This window comes from Oxyura jamaicensis, chromosome 1 (genome assembly GCF_011077185.1).
Source record: "Oxyura jamaicensis isolate SHBP4307 breed ruddy duck chromosome 1, BPBGC_Ojam_1.0, whole genome shotgun sequence".
Lineage (NCBI taxonomy): Eukaryota > Metazoa > Chordata > Aves > Anseriformes > Anatidae > Oxyura > Oxyura jamaicensis.
In genome coordinates, this window is record NC_048893.1 from 116,745,565 (window position 1) to 116,766,446 (window position 20,882).

Consider the following 20,882-nt stretch of genomic DNA (forward strand, 5'->3'; position numbering starts at 1 on the left):
TCTATCATAATCTACAATACAAAACTAATACAATAAACACATTCTGAAAGATCACAGTGTTTAAAACATCAGAAGAGCAGGGGTCCTGCTTTTAAACAATAAGGTGCATTTCTAAAGAATCAAATCACCTTGATTCCAAAGGACTGTACCACAGTATGGCTGCGAATGGCTATTACACTGAGACATGAATCTAGGGTGCAGCAGGTACTCAAATCAACACTGTATGTTGGAATATATTGAATATTCAAGTGTCACCAACACAAACTAGACATGAAATTACACCCTTTATTGGTAACGCCATTTAGTTCCCTGTACTTCTAATTGGTATTGGCATTCATGCATATTGCAGACATACTGAATAAAAATGGGTGTAAAACTGCTATCAAACAGGGCCCTGCATATACAAGCACCTGTGCTTTCCTCATACCATGTGAACACGTCTCGCTAATCTCATGGGACTCACGTTGAGAAAAGACTGCAGGTTTGGGGCCCAGAATGATGCAGTTCTGCCCCACTTTCACACACGTGGAAGGCCCTAACCTCGCATGCCTGAAATCAAGTGGAGGTTCACCAATGACATCAGTGGGTCGCATATCTGGCCCCGAAAATGAGAGCACGAGGCCAAAACAGAAGCAAAATTAGACTGTTAGAAATATTTATTCTCTTGTGTGGTCATGGTAATGAAGACAAAAACAGAGCCCAGCTTCAGGTCAGACAACCTTTCTCTTCTGTATGAAGTAGGAATAAATATTGGAGTAAGATTTGTTTTCTGTTCACTACAGGTTATCGTTAACTTCAGGACTTTGGTAGTATGTGTGAATCTTAGAATCACGGAATGGTTTGGGTTGGAAGGGACCTTAAAGATCATCTAATTCCAACCCCCCTGCCACAGGCAGGGACAACTCCCATCACACCAGGTTGCTCAAAGCCCCATCTAACCTGGGTATGTATAGTCATGCAGTATTGTTGATGAATATCACTGCATTATAAAATATCTTTTATTCAAATATTTTACCACTAGTCAAAATAAGTTTTTAATGATTTTTTTTTTTCTGACATTTTAGTTGGTATTGCTCTGCTTGACCTAAATGCCTCCAACATTTCATAGGGTCATGCACTGAACAAAGCCAAATGACCCTCCTTGTACATGTTAACATAAATGCAGCTGTATGTGTTTTCAAACAGATTGCTGTTTATGGACTGACTTTTTTTTCCCAGAGCGTGATGTAGAATTATAAATATACAGAGTACAGGACCAACAGTGACATCAATGACAGTATAAATATATCAGAAAATGTATTAAGTGAAAGGCAGGTCAAAAAGTTTGTGCATGTTGGCAGAACCCATGTATCTGTCTTATGTTACTCTTTTTTTTTTTTTTTTTTTTTTTTACTCTGTGAGCACTGATAATGTACATCACTTTTATTCCATTAAATGATAGGAGTAGGCAGTAGGTTCAGCTACAGGCAATTCCTTCTTAGGCAGATTTTTTTTTTTTTTTTTCAGCATATGATGACTTTGCTGTAATGACAATGAAGAGTTCAAGGCAGCTATAACCTGTTAAGTACAGCGCATACTGTACCACAGCAAACTGTGCTATTCTCTTGGAAAATGCCTAATCACATCCCTAAACTGCTGTATTGTTTTGTGGACCCTGAGCATTTTGGGGTTATGGCTTTGAAGTATGTTGTTCCGTCAGTAATGTGATTTTTGGTCATTTTCTTATGTATTTTTAATTTAGCTTTACGTCGCTTCCTACTTAATCCAGGACATCTTTATATAAACTCGGAGCAATCTGAAATGTGCTGTTAGACAACAATTGCTCACCTGTGTAATTTTTCACAGGAAGATTACTCTTGAAAATCCACAGAGCAATTCTTACTCCTGATATACCAGTTTTCCTACAGATTAAAATATGCACTCATGTCAGAATATTCAATGTATGTAGGAAATTACTGCACCTGAGATTTATTTGGCAGACCTTTGAGATACACGCTGTCCATGGATCTTATAGGACAAAATTTCAAGACAAATAGCAAGGTTATATTCTCAAAATGCATGCATATGCTAATATAGTTTGCTGTTTGCATAAAACATGCAATATCTTGGCAGATGCTATAACTGTATATGCAGGTAATGCTTGACGTACAAAAATGATTGCTCATGAAAGTTTCCATTTGCACACTTTGCACCTGTACGTTTCTGAATATATCAGATGCCTATTTTTTTTTTTTTCCCACGGGATTTTTTAAAAAAATCATCAATATTCTTATCATATTCACTGCACGCCCATGTAATTATTATTAGAACACCAAAGTGGCATTACTTAATTTCACCGAGTAGTGATGGCCACTTCACTTGCATTCACTTGTGCATATTTCCTAGAACTATTTCAATGTGTATTTGGGGAGGTTTGGTTATTTCACTTATTTCTGACTGAGATACTAGAGAAGTGAACGTGTTCCCTAGAAAGTCCCCCCCCTTTTGTTTTAGTTAATGATGCATGTCATTGGTTGCAGTTATTTTACAATATAATGATTTTTCCTTAGCAGTTGGGAAACGGCCAAGCCAGTGAGAAGAGACCACCTGGGAGCGTAAAAATAATGTAATGCAAATAAGTGGAACACTCCTCTTTGGAAAAATCAATCGATCTTAATTTCAAGAATAAAAGACCCAGGCTGCTTGTTTAGCCTTCCAAAGTTACAAGACTTTCCATAGACTGGAAAAGAAAGGCAAGGAAACTGAAGGAAACAACAGTGCAAACATAGCAGATATTGAAAGCAGAGGCACAAAACAAAAACATTATCATGCTGGGAAGTTGTAAATGGCAGGGAAAAAATAAGATATATTCATTAGAACTGTACTGTTGCTGAAACGGAATGCATGTGGCTCTACGAATCCTAAAATCACTAAATCTTGACATCACGGATCTAGTTTCCCCCCAGATTATTCTATGACAATCTATGGATGGCCTATTAAAAGTCATGGATAGCATACAGCTCCTTAAACTGCTTTGTAATCTACAGCTTTACTCACAGACAGCACCGCACAAACACAGGTACATCACAAATAAGCACCAATACCAGCACAATGCATCCCTTTTGCTTTAACTGCATAATCAAAAATGCTATTATATCGCTTAAATTCCTATTGCCTACGCTTTAGAAACTTAACGCGGTAGAGAGACTGATGTGCAAACGTGACTCGGTAACTTGTGTTTTACGCTTTTAAAAGAGGCTTCTCAAGTTTCTGGTATCACAGTCTTTTGTCACAGCACCATGGCACAATCTGTTCGGAAATACAATTTTTCAGTCTATTAGGCTTGTATTTGGAGCAGGAGGAAGCAGCATCCAGCTGAGAATATCTAGCGAAGGACACGTAATTGATTTCCCCGAGCAGTACGAAAGGAACACAAAGGACCTTATTTTTTATCACACTAAAAAGTGCTGATGGTTCCACTCAGATTGCTGTCCTGTCCATGCATTTAATGCAACAAAGAAAGGTTGCAACAGCATATATGTAAAATAGTAAAAGAGAAAAATAGCAATTAGAAGATTAAAAGTAGGAAAAAAATGGAAAACCGTGCCCGTTTAATGAGTGGTATTTTCAGAAGAGCCCTAGGGTATACTGACACTGTTCAGAAGCTGTGACTACAGCACATACCTTAGTCCAATTGGATCAGATAAGAAAAGCAACAAAGCTGTAAGAATGAGCTCAAACTGACACATCCAATGTGACAGATGAATCACTATATTCCAAGATTTTACGCGATGTATCCTCTGAGACTGGATGCTTATGTTACTATTACTTATATCTTAAGTTTCAGTAAACAAACTTCCTGTGTTGCTCTTGGTGACCTCAGCGCTGAACTTGTGTAATTTGCAGAGAGAGATCTGGGACCTAGATTTTGAAAACTGGGTGGTTGCATGAGTCACTGCTGAACTTACCAAGTGAGTATTTTCTTTCTCATAGCATTAGTATCAAATTAAGCCAAACACATGGCTTCATATATGGAGAAGGCTTGCAGACACAGAAGATTGTTTTGCTGGTGCTGCAGAAAGCAACATAGAGCAGATCTGAACCTTCTCTGAACCTAAATCAGAAGAAATTAAATCTACGGGGGGTGGGGGGGAGGTGGGGGGGAAGCACCAGAAAACTGGCACTGAATTCTTCAGATAGATTTTCTGCCATTGATAAGAATGTTATTAAAAGATAAATGACGGTTGCACGTTAGGCATAATAAAATCTACTACTGTTATGGTGAATTTTAACATGTATGTGGTGTGTGTTACAATAATCAGCATTCATGACCTGGTCAGGGTCTAAATTACTGCATTTATTTATTGATTGTGCTCTAGACTTACTGAGGTTTTGGCAAAGGTTTTCTCCTTCAAGCATCTCCTGACAAACAAATAAATAAATGGATACAATTAAATGCTTTGGCATAGTGAAAATTAGAAAGTAAGTGCTGGGGACAAAATCGAAAGGTCATGATTACTCTGTTGATAGGCGTAGATTCTGTTAAAGCTTAATTTTTGTTTGTTTGTTTTTTGACTGTGTAGTTATCTGAACACTAGGTTTTTTTTTATTTTTTTTTTATTTTTTTTATGTTTGCATCTGTAAATACAATAATCGGCAATAAAAGCAGGATTGCAACAACCTGTGCCAGACTGTGGCAGAACCCATTTCTCTGTCTTATGATGAGATAGAATACAATTGCAATAGCTGACTAAATGCTCTGACACAAATGTTACTTATGTATTTTAGCTGAGTGCCACTACCCTGCAAAAAAAAAAGTGAGACTAACAAGTTGTTAATTGTGGGGAAAAAGTGGATAGGCCAAGTGTTACCTTCCTTAATCTTTTGTGTAAAAAGGTTCCAGTTATGAAATAGGTTAGCCCTGTGCATTACAGTAAGCAACTAGAGAAGAATCCCAATGGGCTCAGGATCTGCACTGCTGAAAATGGACTTTGCTCTGATTTAACTGGTGCCTTTAAACACGGCTGGGCAGAGCACATGGACTTTCCATTCACTTCTGGATTTAACCTCAGATGTATGCTTCCCTATGAAATAGCTGTACACAAAAATGGGCACATCTCACTGCTCACAGTGATGAAGTGACATAATGGCTTCCTTAAAAGACCTTTTATCCCACAAATAACAAACCCGTAACAAATGTATATTGAATTTTAACATTCATCGAAAGATTCCCAAATACTTTCTAAGCAGATACAGAACTACATTGCTTTAGTCACCAGTGAAATATGGTTACTTCTATGTTTAAATAATTAATTAGAGCTGCAGGCACAGTGCAAGACAAATAGCAGAAATCCCTAATCTGCAGCTCATAATAATGCAAGTCATCAAGTTAAATTAAGAGTGGCATGAAGAGAAATAGGATTACAATATTAAAATATGGAAGGATTTCAAGACTTGGCTCCATGTTATAGCCTGACCAAGGCCCACTGAAATCAAATGGGAACTTTAATCCATTAGGCATAAAAAATAAAGAAGTTGTAATCTCCTTCAGCTGAAAATGCAGGAAGGGAGACTGCAATGCTTGGCAGTGCACAGAGGTCAGTTTTTTTTCACTCTGACTGCAATTTTTGACGTACTGGCCTTCCTAATCTGTCTGTAAAAGGTAATTGCATTACATTATTCCCATATAAATAAAAATAAATAAAAATATTTAAATATAGGTATTGGCTTTATATTTTTTAGTACAAATTATGTATTTTCTTTAGTTTTTAATTATCATAATATATATATATAATACATATAAAACTGGATATAATTGCAACCTTAAGTGCTAGTGCAACTAGTGTTGAGGAAATCATTATTTCTATAGAAATAATTCGGGCATATACCTTATTTTGTTAACTAGGAGAAGAAGCAGTTATGTTACCATTTTTTTCTTAAGCTCAGTATGCCATCAAGGGTTTGCATTCAGTTTGCAGGGTCTTTAATGAACAATTCATCAGGAAAATAGTTTTTCCATTCTCTGAACTATGCGTGTCTTTGTTCAGAAATGCTGCTATAGGTAATTAATTTTTAAAGGTAGCTTTTGTCTCACTGAACAATACCTATCTAGCAATGCTGTACTGTGAAGAAAGCACCTGCCTGCTGTGTCTTTGCTATTTAACTTTTTCATCCAAGTCTCCTCCATGGCTCCACTCATCTTCCCTGTGAAAGGGAAGGTATAGATGAGTGACACTGTTATGGTAAATCAGTAAAGGAGACCAGCTCCTTACCACAGACTGTGCTCTGAAAAGAATGGTCAAATTCAGTCCTGATTTACATATGTGAGACCCCACTCACTGAAATGAACCTGTGGAACTGCCGGCTGAATATGTAGCTATCTACATAACTATCATTATATGCATATGATGATGAAAGAGCTCCAAGATACAGGTATTTCTAATACATGGTACTAGTACTAGTAAACGTGGTTTAGGTAGAAAATCCCAGATTTTGCCTTTGTGCAGTGTAGTGACATACCTACAACGCCCTCCCCTTTAAGTGCATCTCTGCAGAAGACTTGCTTTTACAGGTCTCTTTTTAAAACATGCTGGATGTATCACTTTCTTCCTTCTTTCCACGTCCCTGTAATTCTACCTTGCCTTTTCTATTCTCCTGTGTAACCACCAAATTAAAAGTTTGATAATGCCCCTTTCTCTCTCACTTGAATAATTAGATTTTACTTCTTATTACCGATAAATATCTACCCCTGTCAGATTTAATCACTTCCCCCCGTTTTTACTGACCCATTTTTTTGGTCACATGCCTCCCTCCCAAAGCCCCAGAGTATTTACTCCTTCACCTGACTCCCAGCTACGTTAAGGCTAGCATTAGTGGTACCACTGGCTTGTTTTGTAAATAGCCTCTCCTGACACATAAGTGAAACTGCAGGTGCCCTCTCCCGTTGCCACTGGGATGCGGCCCTGGAGAACGTTATTCTCTAGACAAAGACACTGAAGAGAGGAAACTCAGCTTGGTTGGGTTGCAGCAAGTCAGTCAGGAAACACACGGTTCCCGAGAAGCCTTCATACAGACTATATACACTTTCTAATGCCCGGGAACCAGCCTTAAATTCTTCTGTAAATAAGAACTCTGCAAACCTAAGAAACAGAAAAAAAAAAAGAATGTATTATTATTTGGTGTTCCTGTATATCTACTTCCTTGCTGTTTGAAAGCATCTTTTTAATAACATTCAACAATTAAAAAGTGTAAAAGGTTCATTATTTAACCTTATCTGCAATTTTTACACTATTTGATTTCTACTCTAAAGTCAGGTCTATTAGATTTAGAAGACCCAAGCGTTTGTGATCTCTACATGTGTTGTGCTTCGAGAGCTACACATTGTTCTGATTTCTATAATGCATATCATTAAGCAAATACTTTTTCCTAACTCTTATATCAATTGTTATTTCAGCAGGACTCAAGTAATGTTTTGCGTTGACACAACAGATTATGTAAAGCTGAAATAAACTTCTGAGAACATGGCTGAAAATAAGTCACCAAATTAATTCCTCTCATTAAGGAAAACAGTAAGAAACACTGAATACTATCATTTTAAACATATAGTAAATGACAGAAATATAAATCAAAGATAACTTTGGCTTTGTGGGCATGGCTTTTTGGGCTGTGCTTTCCTGCATCAACCAAATTGGACTTGATTCCACCAGGTAAGATGGATAGGACAACGTCAAACTGGCTGAAACTGGGCATGATGAGTTAAAAAAATTGTATAATATACAGCGCAGCAGGTCCTGTACTTCTTTTCCACTTTTAGTGGTCAGGGATAGCATGAAATGCTCTGAAAATCAGAACAAATCAATACGATGAACAGCATCTCATTCTACCCTGCTGTTGGCCTTGCGTAGGCACCTTGGCAGGTTTCTGATCTCAGGTCTGGCCGAGGCCTGGCCCTGGGCTGTTCCTTCTTTTCCCTCTGCAGGGATCCCAGGCTGTGGGCAGGGCGGGAGCCGAGTGAATGCCACCACCTCTCCTGCTGCAAACAGCCCAGCCTGCACCTGAGGTCCCAGTGCTACCAGTACACCAGAGGGCTGGGATTGTAGGCCCTGAGCAGCTTTATGTTTGTTTTTTTGAGGCTGTCTGGTGCTACTCTCAATCCAGACGGGTAGGAATGCTAACCTTTGTGCCCTGTAGATGTATTTTGAGTTTCCAGTGAGCCTATAGAGCAGCAGGAACACATAAGCACTACCAGCTACTCCGTGGCATATGCCAGGTCCCTTCTTCAGCAGGCCTTTCTGCCAGGTTAGCTCTCCGCAGCGGATACAAGTGTCCAGATACTGAGGCTTCTTAGAAACCAGATAGGCTTTGGCAAACAGATACGCAATGCCTAGGGAAACAGCAATGAAAATAGTCTTGTCATAAGTAGTATACATAATAAAAAGAAAGATAATACATAAATACATAGTAGATTGACACACAGTACACCTGCAGTCTCATGTTCTACACATGTCAATGCCTACATGTAGAGGGGAGAGTATCTGCTACACTAAAAAGCGTCAGATTAGATGCACTTATACACTCCCTGTGGCAACACTGCTTTCAATCTTTTCAATTCTGTACTTAATTTCAGGTTTCCCTCTAATATTCCCAGTCCTTCAGCAATTTGAAACAGTAGCCACATTTCTGTCTTGAAAACAATACTCTTACCGCTGCCTTCTATCCATTTCATATCCCCATTCACCTCACCTCTTTACACCGACAGAAAAACAAGGGTGGGCAGGACAGAGAATATAGTTTCTTGCATTGGCAACAGATACAATTTTTCACTGAATGAGAAAAGAACCTTGTCTTCAGTAGGGCACATGCTGCTTTACTCTGGTTATGAACAGTTATGAATGCAACCTTCTGTAAAAAAAATGCTATTCAGCTTATTTTTTGAGGGATTCAAATAAATTAATCAAGATCTTCAACAGAGCATTGCACTGTTTAGTTCATGGTAACCTTAAAAGAATGCATATGACATATAACCAAATCAAGCACCTAAGGGAATATTTTGAATAGCTCGCTTGTGGTCTGAATATGAGACACAGTGAAGTAGCTAAAAAGCTACTTGTAAGCTACATGTGCTTTATTACCCATGAAGAGGGATAGGATACAGGATTTTCAGGGAAAGAACAATAGCAATTAATGAATTTAGATGTCTCTAAATGTTTTCTAAATTAACTTCTTCATGACCTTTGGGATTTTGTCACCTTGGCTGAGTCTCACTACGTTTCCACTAATAGTTAAACCCATATCAGTCTCAAGATACTGAAACAAAGAGGGCATCATCCCCACAGATTTCATCACTAGGCAAGCCACACCACAGAAGTCACTTTTTTCCTCTTAAAAAAACTGTTTTCATGTCACTTCATTAGAGTGCAAGAGCAAGAAGATTATTCCTTTAATCATACCAATAAAAATATAATGCATCAGCAGAAAGCACATTTGAGGGACGCTAATTATGATGTACTTTTTGTAATTTAAATGGAACAGCTTTCAAGGCAGTGCCTCCATGCTCATGGCCATTTTTGAACAGCAGTCAGCTTCTCTGTAACCTAGGTTCACGTTACAAAACCAATAATACTGGTCAGCAACACAATTCTGCCTGGGGTTAAAAAGGCGATTTCAACATACAGCATTACTTGCCAAAATTGTTAGGATATAAGACTTGATTCTGAACTGACAGATATCAGCCTTAACTCATGAACCCAAACTAAGTCTTCTCTCTTAAAAGCAGTTGCATATGGGTGAATTTCAGAAAAAAATGCCTCTTGCTAGTACCATCTCTCCATCATGTGAAAATATTTTGATCAAATTAATGCATTATCCATGTAATATGCACAGGCTTAACCTTTGATTCTGATGAGGGGGGAGAAGTTCCGAATGCCTTCCCTGAACTCACATATGTGCCTGTATCTGTGTTCTTTTGGATACAACTCTCTGTCCAGCCACACGCTGTCTTTGGTCTCAGCTGTACCATTCTTTGGGGCTTTGTCATGAAAGGGAGCAAGAGTGTAAAACACATGGATTGGGCCTTTACTTGCATGTCAGTGCTCAGCATTACAACCAGATCCCCAGAACTCTTTCAGCTACGATCACATACACTTATAAACTAAAGTAGGATATATGCCTACCCTTCCAGCTGCTTCAGCAATAAATAAAACACCAGCAACTGCAAGAAAAAGATTAAATAGTTCACCCGCATCTCAAAAAAATGTCAAAATCAGTGAAATTTAACCTGAGATTATCTTCATGGAATCACCTAATGCGGAAAAACAATGTGATCAGCATCTGGCTATGCATAGCATCAATAGGAAAAGAACCTGGAGCTCCATGACACCAGTGGACAAGCTCATTCTCCCTCTCAATCGTCTCCCCCAGTTCAGGAGGCCAGTTGCTGTTCTGCTCTTGGTCCATGAGGAAATCTACACTCTGCCACACAAGCTCCTGATCTGCTGGCTGCAAGTACTCGTAGTAGGAGAGTAACATCTGAAGGATTGATGAAAGCCCATGTGCTGCACCTGCAAGGAACAGTCAAAAGGAGAGGATAGGTTTAGGTGCCACATCTACCCCCCCGGATCTTTCCTTCATGACTGATTTCCTTGTCCAGTGCATGGCTCTTTGGTCTTTACGCATATTACAATAGTGCTTGGAATGAAAGCATTTCAGGTGCATGACACAATGATTTGTTACTGCTTCTGTCTTTGCCAGTTCTCCAAGCTAAGGAAAATATGCATGGATTTTGCCTGCTCTCTCTCTGGTATAATTGAAATTCTGTGCATGAAGTTAAACTGAACATTAACTGAAAACTGTTTCAAGATGCCATTTTTCTCAACACAGTGCTGAATCTGAACCATTGCTCTGAAGTCTCTGTTGAACCCAAATTGAAACTGGGCCACAAAAGGCATTTCCAGTTACTGATTGAGAGTATCATCCACCTAAAACCTGCAGTTCAGTGCAAGAACCGTCTGTACCTGCCAGGGTCTGTGGAGCAGTATTGTTCTGTGACATCTCTGTCTGCTCCCCTGCCAAAGAACTCACTAATATCTGCAAACCAATCTCATGTTTTCTGCACTCTGGCACAGCGCCTTGAGGACCCCACTGGTGACCTGCTTTATAACTTTTTATCAGGGCTTCAACTTTTCATCAGCTGCTCATGATGGGTGGGAGGTGACCATATGCTTGAGTTGCATTGCAATTACCAGAAATGCTCTACAAGTCCCTGCTTGGCAGCGTCAGCTTACAAAGTACCTCCCCTGACGCTTCTCTCCAGAATTCTTCTCCACACAGGCATGTGGACCAGCACCTCTCCCTGCCTCCACCTGCCAAGGACAAATGCACCAGGGCAGAAAGGAGGGAATGAAGCTGCTCTCTGCTGCTGCATAGGCACCTTTTATACCCTCTAGCACCAGAATCAATCCTTCCCTCCAGCTCCTCAGTTCCTACAGCTTGATACAAGCTGTGACACTAGGCTGAAGCTGCATTTGCTGCTGGGGTACAGGAGCTGGGGGTTGGGTGTGTTGGAGCCCTTCTGGGCTTGAGGACAGCTGCAGGCACACACTTACTATGCTATCTGTTTGAATATCTGCTGCTACATTTTTTTCTCTCTGATTGTGCCCTGTTAAAACAGTTAATGTACCCGCAGAGAAATAATCTCAGTCACAGCTAGACCCAAACTGGAACCAGACTGAAAAGTATAAAGGTTCAATAATCCTATTTTAGAATAATGAAAATTAACCCCTTTTTTTTTCATGCACTCAGGAATAGGCGTTTCACAGCTAGAAACACTACTTTTAGGAAAGGAAAAAGTCCCAGCTCAGTCAGGAGAAATCCCACACTGTAAATTTTATGTTTTATTTCTGCATCATCTACTGGCTCAGCATCTACACACTGCATTACTTTTGAAGTATTTGGTGCGTTTTACTCACCAAGATACTCTGTTCCGTAGTAGGAATACATGAGTGGGAATGGTTTCCTCTTCTTGACTGCATACTGCTTTCCTGATTCCAAGATGGCCAGGCAAATCGATTTTATTTGCGCTGGGGTCAGCACCTAAACAGACACATCAAAAACAAACAAACAAACAAGTCTATTATAATAATTTTGTATTTTAGACATTTTTCAGGACTCTGTTGTTCTCCTGGCGCACAAGACAAAGTACTGCCTTTAATCTTATGACCATGCTGTAGTGTACATTCCTGTTAGGAGCTCCTTACATAATACAGTGAATGTACATAACGTTTCTCAAGAACGGAGTTTGATCCCATCTCAGGAAAGTGAACATCAAATCTTGGGTGCACAGAGGGGAAAAGAGGCCCACTAAGGGCCTTCCTTTGCCGGAGATATTTGAACCTGATGAAAACAGACAGCAAGCACCAGGCAAGCTGCAGAACAGCTGTGAGACTGGAGTAAGAGACAAGATGAAGAAGACAAAAGAAAATGTACCTAGAGAAAGAAGTAAATGTTACAGGCTTTATTGGGACATACTGAGCAAGGCAGGTTTTTCTTCAAACAAGATTAAAAAAAAAAAAAAGAGGAAGTAAGGAAGAGGGTATTTAACCATTACTGAAAATCAGCACAACCTATGTGGGTTCAGAAACATCTTACTAAAGAATCACATCTTCTAACTTCACAGAAATGCTCACAAAAATTAAGTGCAAGAGATTTTTATGAAGGGAAGTTAGCAACGTTTACAGGACTTTGTCATCAAGAACAAGTCAATGCTGCCTTTGTTTTAATGGAGTGCTAGGAACCGACTAACGCCTCACTCCTAGGTGTGTTGAAAGTAAACAGGATTGACAAATCATATGTTCCACCAGACACAAACTTTTTCAAGTTGCTGACCTGAAGTATTCAGCAAGAAATCTGTTTTACAGCTTTTAACTGCAGCTCTAATGATACGTATTTCACTGCAATCACTTGCAAGTTCCTCTGTGTCAGCCACTTGTGCGCATTATTGACCAGTTCCTAGGTCATTGAAAGAATTCAGCTCAGCTCAGTAAGTAGTGTTTTGGCTTTCGGGGAAAGCCTGTATAGCACCTGTATTTTGCAAAAATGCACTTCAACTTCTGAAAAGACAACTGGAAAAGAAAGGGAGAACAAGTAAAATGAGACAGAGAAAAGAAAAAGGCTGTAGGACAGCCTTGACAAGATGGATAAAAATCCTAAAACTAATTAGAATAACAAGATAATGTCTTTAAAATATTTTTGAACACATTTGCTTTTGATGCAATTTGTATTATCAGAGGACTTACAATTACTTAACTTTAAAAAATACAATTTTAGTAAGTTTGGAGGCATCATTTGTTATAAACTACACAATTTGGCAAGTAAAATATGCTACAGATAGTTAATGCCACTTAGAACTTGACTGAAAAATCTTGTTTGTCCATCTTACTTTACTCCCTGAAAGGCTTTTTGTTACTGCTACTCCAATGAATTTGTACAACCTGGAGAACAACCCAGTTCTGCTCTTGATTAGTGTTCTTTCATGTTACTGCAGCAGAAGTAAATAAGCTCTTAACATCTGGGGACTTCACTCATTTCCAGTCATTTTAAGATTAATTGTTTCAGCTTCACTGAATTTAATAACAGCTTAAATCCTAAGCAAATGAGAAGATCACAGACGTAGAGAGACACGCTGCACTCTCTCCAGGGTTCTGATTTATAGTCTTGTAGCTTGGGACCTGATTCTCCAAATCCTATACTTTTTACAGGATCAGTAACATAACCCTTGAAAAATAAAAGTAAAGGTTAAGATCTCCTCTTTGTAATGCTGGAAGGCAAATGCATGCTGATTAGAGAACTCAACATCAGTTCATTTTCTATATGCAATGGTTCCTTTACTTAATCAATGAACTGGATTTCAATATAAACCACATTTTGATCAACTTATTTTCATGTTCGGCACATTTAATTTTTAAATTGAATTAATGACAATTTCAAAATGTTGACTGTGTTTTTTAAATGGATTTCAACTTCTACCCAAATCCAGCCTTACACGACACTGTGTAAAGAAGTATCAGCCAGCAATATGTGCATCGTTTACCATTTTTTAATGCAAATTAAGTATAAGAAGCAGAATGCTTAAGCACTAAGTGTATAAACAGTATACCCTTTTGACTGGCTTAATGAAATTATGTCAGCTAACAAATACAACTTTTTTGTTGTTGTTCAGAATGGAAAAAAGTCCCCATGAAAAGCGAGATGAAAACTTAGTATTTAAAATTATGATTATAATTATGATTATAATTATATTATATTTAAAAGTATTTAAAATTAGAATGGATGTTAGAAATCAACCCATCCTGAGGCACATCCACGGTACTGAAGAAAAAATGGAGAAGAAAATAACTTGTATATCTTGAAAGCAACCTTCCCTCTCTGGCCACTCAGACTGGCCTGTAAGCATGAGGCAGGTGGGAGATGTGTACTAAGAGCTAAATAAGAAAAATTTTGTGCTCACTCCAAATACCTCTAGCCAAGCACCTCAATCCACATCAGAGTAAGGCTGCTGGTTTTCAAAACACTTAAATATGAGACATTTGTATTTGCTCCTTACTCTAGAAAATGATGCACTGAGATGAGAGACTCTCATCGTAATTATTAGTGGCCTTCCAAAGGTTTAATGATATGATACCACACTTAAGATCCCCATTGGCATGCTACATTTTATGTCAACCAAATCTGTATTAAAAGCTCCTCAAGACATCTTTCATCTTGCCAAGAAATAAAAACGATGGGCAGTCTCTGGATGCTCCATCACAGCATCTTTAAAAACTAGCAAAAAACCTATCACCAGAACAGCCATCATAGAATAATCTAATCATAACCACAGACGGTTTCACTGTGATGCCATAAAGTTCATTTTCATTTCAGCGTAGTCACAACGCCTACTTGCCCCTGGGAATTACTGAAGCAGTATGTTTAATTAGAGAAAGCAAAGAAATAGACTGATCGTCCCAAGGTCTTTAAAGGATAAGTTGCATATTGCTATCACGTCCTCTGGTGAAACCTGTACAGTGTTCTAATGAAGAATGGAGTCAGTATGAGGATCTGCTGCCCAGGAAAAAAACAACAACAACAACAACAAAACACATATCAAGCTATCTCAAGCTATATTTTCATAAACCTTGATGTCATTTAATATGAGCTTGCTACGGAGTAGGTAAAATTATTTATTATGTTAGTACTCATCCAAAACACCACTGATGTTAAGAGATATATTGCTGGTTATTTAATATTTCAGTGCTTTTTGTATTTTTAAAGACATCACAACCTGTCCTGTCACAGAAGTGCTTATTTTAGTTTCCTCACTAGATCGCAATTTGAAATATATTTCCATATGTATTCTACATTTCTTCTGCAATTTCCATATCAATGGGTTGGTGGAGCTCTTTATTTTCAGTTTTACATCATTGCACAGCGATGCTGTGTGCTGTTAAAAAACCTGCTCCATTCACACTGGCGACAGCTGCATTCCCACATACTTTTTGCTTTAAGCACAATAGTTAAGCAGTACTATGACACTTAGCATTCACCCTATATTGTCAATGCCTTGGAGCCCTACTTACAGCCAGGAATGCTGCTGTGATTGCTTCTAGTCTCTCCACTTTTCTCTCGTGTCACTCCAGACAATATGCCTTCTTCTATTAAGGCATTCCACAAATATGTGAATTACTTAAGCCAGGTGCTCTATTCAGTAAATCCTTGTTACAAGTCAGCAAGGAAGGGCTATGTCTAGATCAATCACAGAACATCAAGCTTTTTTGTTGTTAGAGGTCTTTCTCAACTCGAGATTGTTGAGTTGGAAGCAAATAATTTCACAACTCTATTTAAAGTACTGAAAGAGATTTACTAATATATTGATTATGACAGTGCTAGACCCTACAAATGTGCTTCAAAAACTGCAGACAGAAATCTTCACCTTGGGGATTAGGCAGAAAGAAGCAGCAGAACTACCTTTTCATTGCTGCTGATTATAATAACATTTTCAGCGCCTCATCATTCTTCGGACTGCTTGGTACAAACCCCTTGGCTCATGATTTGCCCTTTGAAAAAACTACTGCATACAACTGCATATGGTATTGAATACATTTGATGGCTGTAAACTTTTAATTCTTGGATCTCTATTTATTTTCTTTGAGCTCTTTCTTGTATGTATGTCATAGAAGGTGTTACTGAATGCTAAGCATCCTTATGTGCCTATAGATGCACCGGTACTTTTAGGAGGGAACTCGTACCCTTACATTATTATGGAAAAAGCCTTATTCAAAGAATCACAGAATGGTTTGGGTTGGAAGGGGCCTTAAAGATCACCTAATTCCCCCGGCCTCCCCCCCGAATGGGCAGGGAAACCTTCCACTAGATTCTTCTATGCATGTATTTTTTTTTGAGCATGTACATAGCCCATCAGACCTCTGTGACACTTCTTAAAAGCCATGTACATGAATTTGATCATATGCTTCTTTGTATGCCATAAAAAAAGTCTCAAAAATAAGCTGAAAGAATCGGGTCAGCCTAAAAACCTAACAGGAGCTTTGCCACTAGTCTCATATTTTGGAAGCCCAGCAGAGGGAGCTTGTGAACTACTTATGATACTGAAAAATGCTGTCCAGATACATTTCTTTTCAGCTGACTCAAGCAGCAAGGTGCTGGAGCCATCCCGGTAGATCAATGGCACATTACTGGACTGTGTGATGTCTAAGTTCACTTCCTGAGCTTGATCTTTTTCTACCAAAGACAGGGCTTGGGATTGTTCAGGGGCCTTTCCATTAAGTGTCACAGGCAATTTTTTCTTTCAGATGATAACACCTGAAGCCATGAAAGAGTAGTGGGCACAAAGACACAGGGGGCTGCCTCTCCGTAGTGTTATTCCAGTTTGACTGATGTGGGAAACCCAGCTCCAGCTCTACAGCTGGCTGTGTTCCCTGCAAACACTGTCAAGTACACTAAAAAACAAAACTTTTTTTTATTTTTTAATCTCCTGAAAACATTTTTTTTTGATGAATTAGATTAGTTCCTGATGTGCTAATTATACTGTTGCTAATGCAGCATGTTTCATGCTATAACATCATTATCAGAAGTACTTTCTAGAGAGCACACTTTCCCAAATTTCTCATGTTAACAGAACTGCAGGACTGTATGTGCAGACTCAGCACAACTACTAATATGATGCCAGTTCACTGCCAGTGCAACCCTAAGTTAAACAGACTCCCCTATAGATCCCATCGCTGCTTATTTTTAACATGTCAGTTTTCAATTCTTTGAGTCCCATTCTTTTCCTCAGCAGCATGGAAACAACAACGTCAGTCCTATCCCGTTCTGTGGGTCACTAATCATGACTTCAGCAGAAACAGAAGGGTGCGTTTACTCCTGATGAATTATATTATTGGCAAAGAAGACAACACAGCACTTTTATTATTGCTAACAGTGTAGACAAATTTCCACAGGTCTCACTTGTCAGGACTGTATAGCAATAAAACTATCAAATTTTGCAATTAAACCTCTCCTTCAGAAAAGGAAAAAATCAGACATGGCTGCAAATGAAGTGTTGCAAAACAGGATGAAGCACTGCTGTTATTGTAGCTAGCAGGCTGCCTGGGAGCAGCTGGTGCTGCTACAGAGCTGGCCAAACACAATGAGCATCGTTACTCATTGTGTCTCAAGGTGAACACTGGAGAGATTCAAGTTAAGACAGCAACCAGCCTTTCCTCAAGCTCTCCCTATACTGGGTCAATGAAATGAGAGGGAAAGTGTCCGTTTCTCTGGTTATGTCCTGTTCCTCTTTCCTATCTCCTCCTCAATTCATGGTAGACCCCAACATCTCTCACTCAAATGCACAGCAGCTCTGCTAGATCCTGGGAAGGAAACAGAAGGTTCCCAACACTGTCTTTAATTGAAGGCACTGGGGAAGCACAGCACCCAGCTCTCTGTTGCTGGAGAAGTGAAGCAGGAAGGATGCCATGCAGCAGATTTCTGAGTAGTTCAGATAACCAACACAACTGAGCAGGTACCAGCCTGTCTACTGAGAGGTTAGGCGCCACACCCGATGCATGTCCTGCCCTACCTAGTGGAGGGTTAGAGTTACCAGAGAGCACAGAGACAGCAACTTCATTTTAAGCACCCATCCCTGGAATTGAACCGGAATTTAAGAGCATGAATTAAAGAGAATGGTTAAACAAGTATAAACGTAAGACTTGCAAATTAACTGAGAAACAATCTTAGCATTGCTTGGAGAAGCTTCTTTATACATTACACAATTCTGCCTACACTTTTTGCAACATACAGGTAAAATTGTGCCGTGTTTAGCCTCAGTCAGAAAGCACATCCGTACATGAGTCCTGTAGTTAACATATGCCAGAACTACAGCACCAAGCTGTCATACCCTGATGGGGGATCTATGTTATGCTCAAGTTAAGTGTTCCTGACAATTATGCATTATGAATATAAACATCTTCCAAGCTGGGCGCCTTGCACTCAGGTTTGAGGAACAAGCTGCCCAGTGTGTTGTAGCTGTGCTGCCCCAGGATCCTATCCCATTTTTAACACGGCGCTAAGCAAGGAACATCTGCTCTACCCATGTATTTTGGATCAGCTCACTTCCTCTTAGCAGTGGGTCTGTCGGTTCATTGAAGTCAACCCGTGCCTTCATCTGTTCCACAGGTACTTTGTGTAGTAGCAGAGCTGTCCTGGTGCTTGAGTTGGCTGCTGCATGTAACCTGTGCCGAGACACAAGAATGCTGCCTGAGCTTCCAGCTCCAGAGCAGCAGGAGACAGGATTCATGAAAAAGCCTTTCCAAAAGATTAGAGCTTTGTAACACGGATGAGAGAGCCTCCCCAGGCACCGCAGTAACCTTGGCAGCGCCTCTTGTCTGCTCTCAGAAACGATGCAAGTCAAGTTTAATCAGGTGCTCCCATTTGCTGCAGCAACTCAGGCAGACCTCTCATTGGAAAATCATTTGTTAGTGTTGGCACACGTCTGCATGTCAACATGAGATGGACAAAGTCATCTCAACACACTCAGCAAAGGTTAATACTTTTCACTGGGAAGTTGACCTAAGCTTAGACCTCTACACAACAGAAACCAAAGAAAGTTGATAGGCCATATTTTAAGATGTCCTGAAGGTCTCCAGAAAGAGCAGAAGGCCTCCATTCCTTCATTTCTCTGGAAAAGAGAGCACTCAGCATCCTACAGGCAACTGATCTAATAAAATGTAAAGTTTTTAGTTCTGAGGAATATAAATGTGCAAAGAAAAATGTTCACGCTAGGACCTCCTGCAATTATGCATTGGACCGGTGACAAGTACATGAAGACATAGTTAATTTTGAAGTTGCCACTAAACCTAGACCTTAAATCAGGCACTGTAAAACATTCTGCAAGGGGAAAGAGGAAATGAGGACACTTCCAGCTCACCAGCAAAATTTAAAATCTGGTAAATTTAATGGGGAAATCTAGTTTTCTATGGGAAAATAGTAAGTTATGTGTAAAGTTCCTTCAAACTGGTATTTGGTTAAGAAAGACAAAGAGACCACAGTGTTGTGAATCACTTCCTACACCTGGCTCAACTCAACGTTACTACTGTAGTGTCCTGTCCCTGTGGAGGCCATGCGCTCTGTGGCTGGTGTGCTCCAGTACTCTTCATCTCTGCTGGGAAGGGCCAGCTGGGTGCTACACTGCAAAAGGTACCACAAAACTGAGACTGGTTGGCATACCTTGTCCTGGGAGAGAGGGGAAAGGGGTAAAGAGAGAGGCAGAGAGAGAGAGAAAAGAAAGGAAGAGCTCAACAGCCCACAGCCTGTGTTAACTAGCTGTTCCTGAAGAGGGTGCCCTACACGCAAATTCAGTGTGGTACTGGTCCAGAAGTTTGCATATAGCATATTTAAAGGGTTTAATGTTTTTCTACTGCACCCTTCACCAAAGTATCTCTTGACTTGGAGGGTGTTGCTCTTGGCAAGAAATGCTGGAGGTTTTTCCAGTCCACCCATTATCTAACATAGTCAGAAAAATTGAGTAATTTCATGATCCTGGGAATGGAGTCCAATAATTCAATTAGCAACCAGGTCAATACACTAGACTTTCTATGCCATATAATTAATCTTCTAAACCATTGTTGTTCCATGTCTTACCAATAAAACCACCGGGCAGGCTCACAGTTTATTGAGAACAATAATAATTTTGCTTGAGGCAGCCGTTAAAGACTGAGACTACAGGAATATGGCTTATTTGACAGAGTAAAATGCTGACCTTGCTGGCAGAAGGTGAACAGAGAAACCCAACAAATAGAGCTGAGCAAACACCTAGCGCTTCAAGGACTACTCTCCTTTTCGGCAGTTTGGTGGGAAGCTATTAGGCAGATGCATTCTTGTTCATTGTTCTACACCAATGTGGAATGTGTGACTTATATGCAATAAAAATATTGATCTTTTTGACACTTTTTCTTCAATTCAAGGCTGTGTACCAGCTATGCCTCTATTGACTAAAGCCACATGTACAAAGAGCAGCTCTCTCTGGAACTACTGGAAGAGCTTTACGTTGTGTCAAATATTCTCAAGGAGATTGTTTCCTCTGACAGGCAGGACAATACACCTTCTTCCTTACCTAAATGAAAGAAGCGTAAGAACTTCTGCTCAGGCAAGAGTCACCACCCCACTGCAGCTAGAATTCCAAGAAATGGTTTGCAATTTCTGTTGAGGCAGAGCCTTACACTCTTGCTGTAAAGCTACTGCAAATACTTTGTTTAAGGAACTAAAAACCTAGCAGTAAAATGCAAGATTGAAGCTTCTATACCCAGCATCAAAGTGGATACCTATACTGGACATTATCTGATCTCATTCAATATTCAGTTCAGCAACAGGAATTTCTT

The 20,882-nt window shown here is 39.6% G+C and overlaps 1 protein-coding gene across 1 annotated transcript in view; it reads right to left on the reverse strand.

Annotated features, from left to right (window-relative positions):
• Positions 1–1,391: 1,391 nt before the first annotated feature.
• The window catches only part of LANCL3 (LanC like 3), a 35,725-nt gene continuing 16,234 nt past the window's right edge, over positions 1,392–20,882 (reverse strand). Inside the window, exons 2-5 of the mRNA XM_035316034.1 lie at positions 11,946–12,069; positions 10,341–10,538; positions 8,155–8,362; positions 1,392–7,118 (exon numbers count right to left, since the gene is read on the reverse strand). Of these exons, the coding sequence (XP_035171925.1) occupies positions 6,959–7,118; positions 8,155–8,362; positions 10,341–10,538; positions 11,946–12,069 (690 nt within the window). The 3' untranslated portion in view covers positions 1,392–6,958. The remainder of the gene's footprint in view (positions 7,119–8,154; positions 8,363–10,340; positions 10,539–11,945; positions 12,070–20,882) is intronic.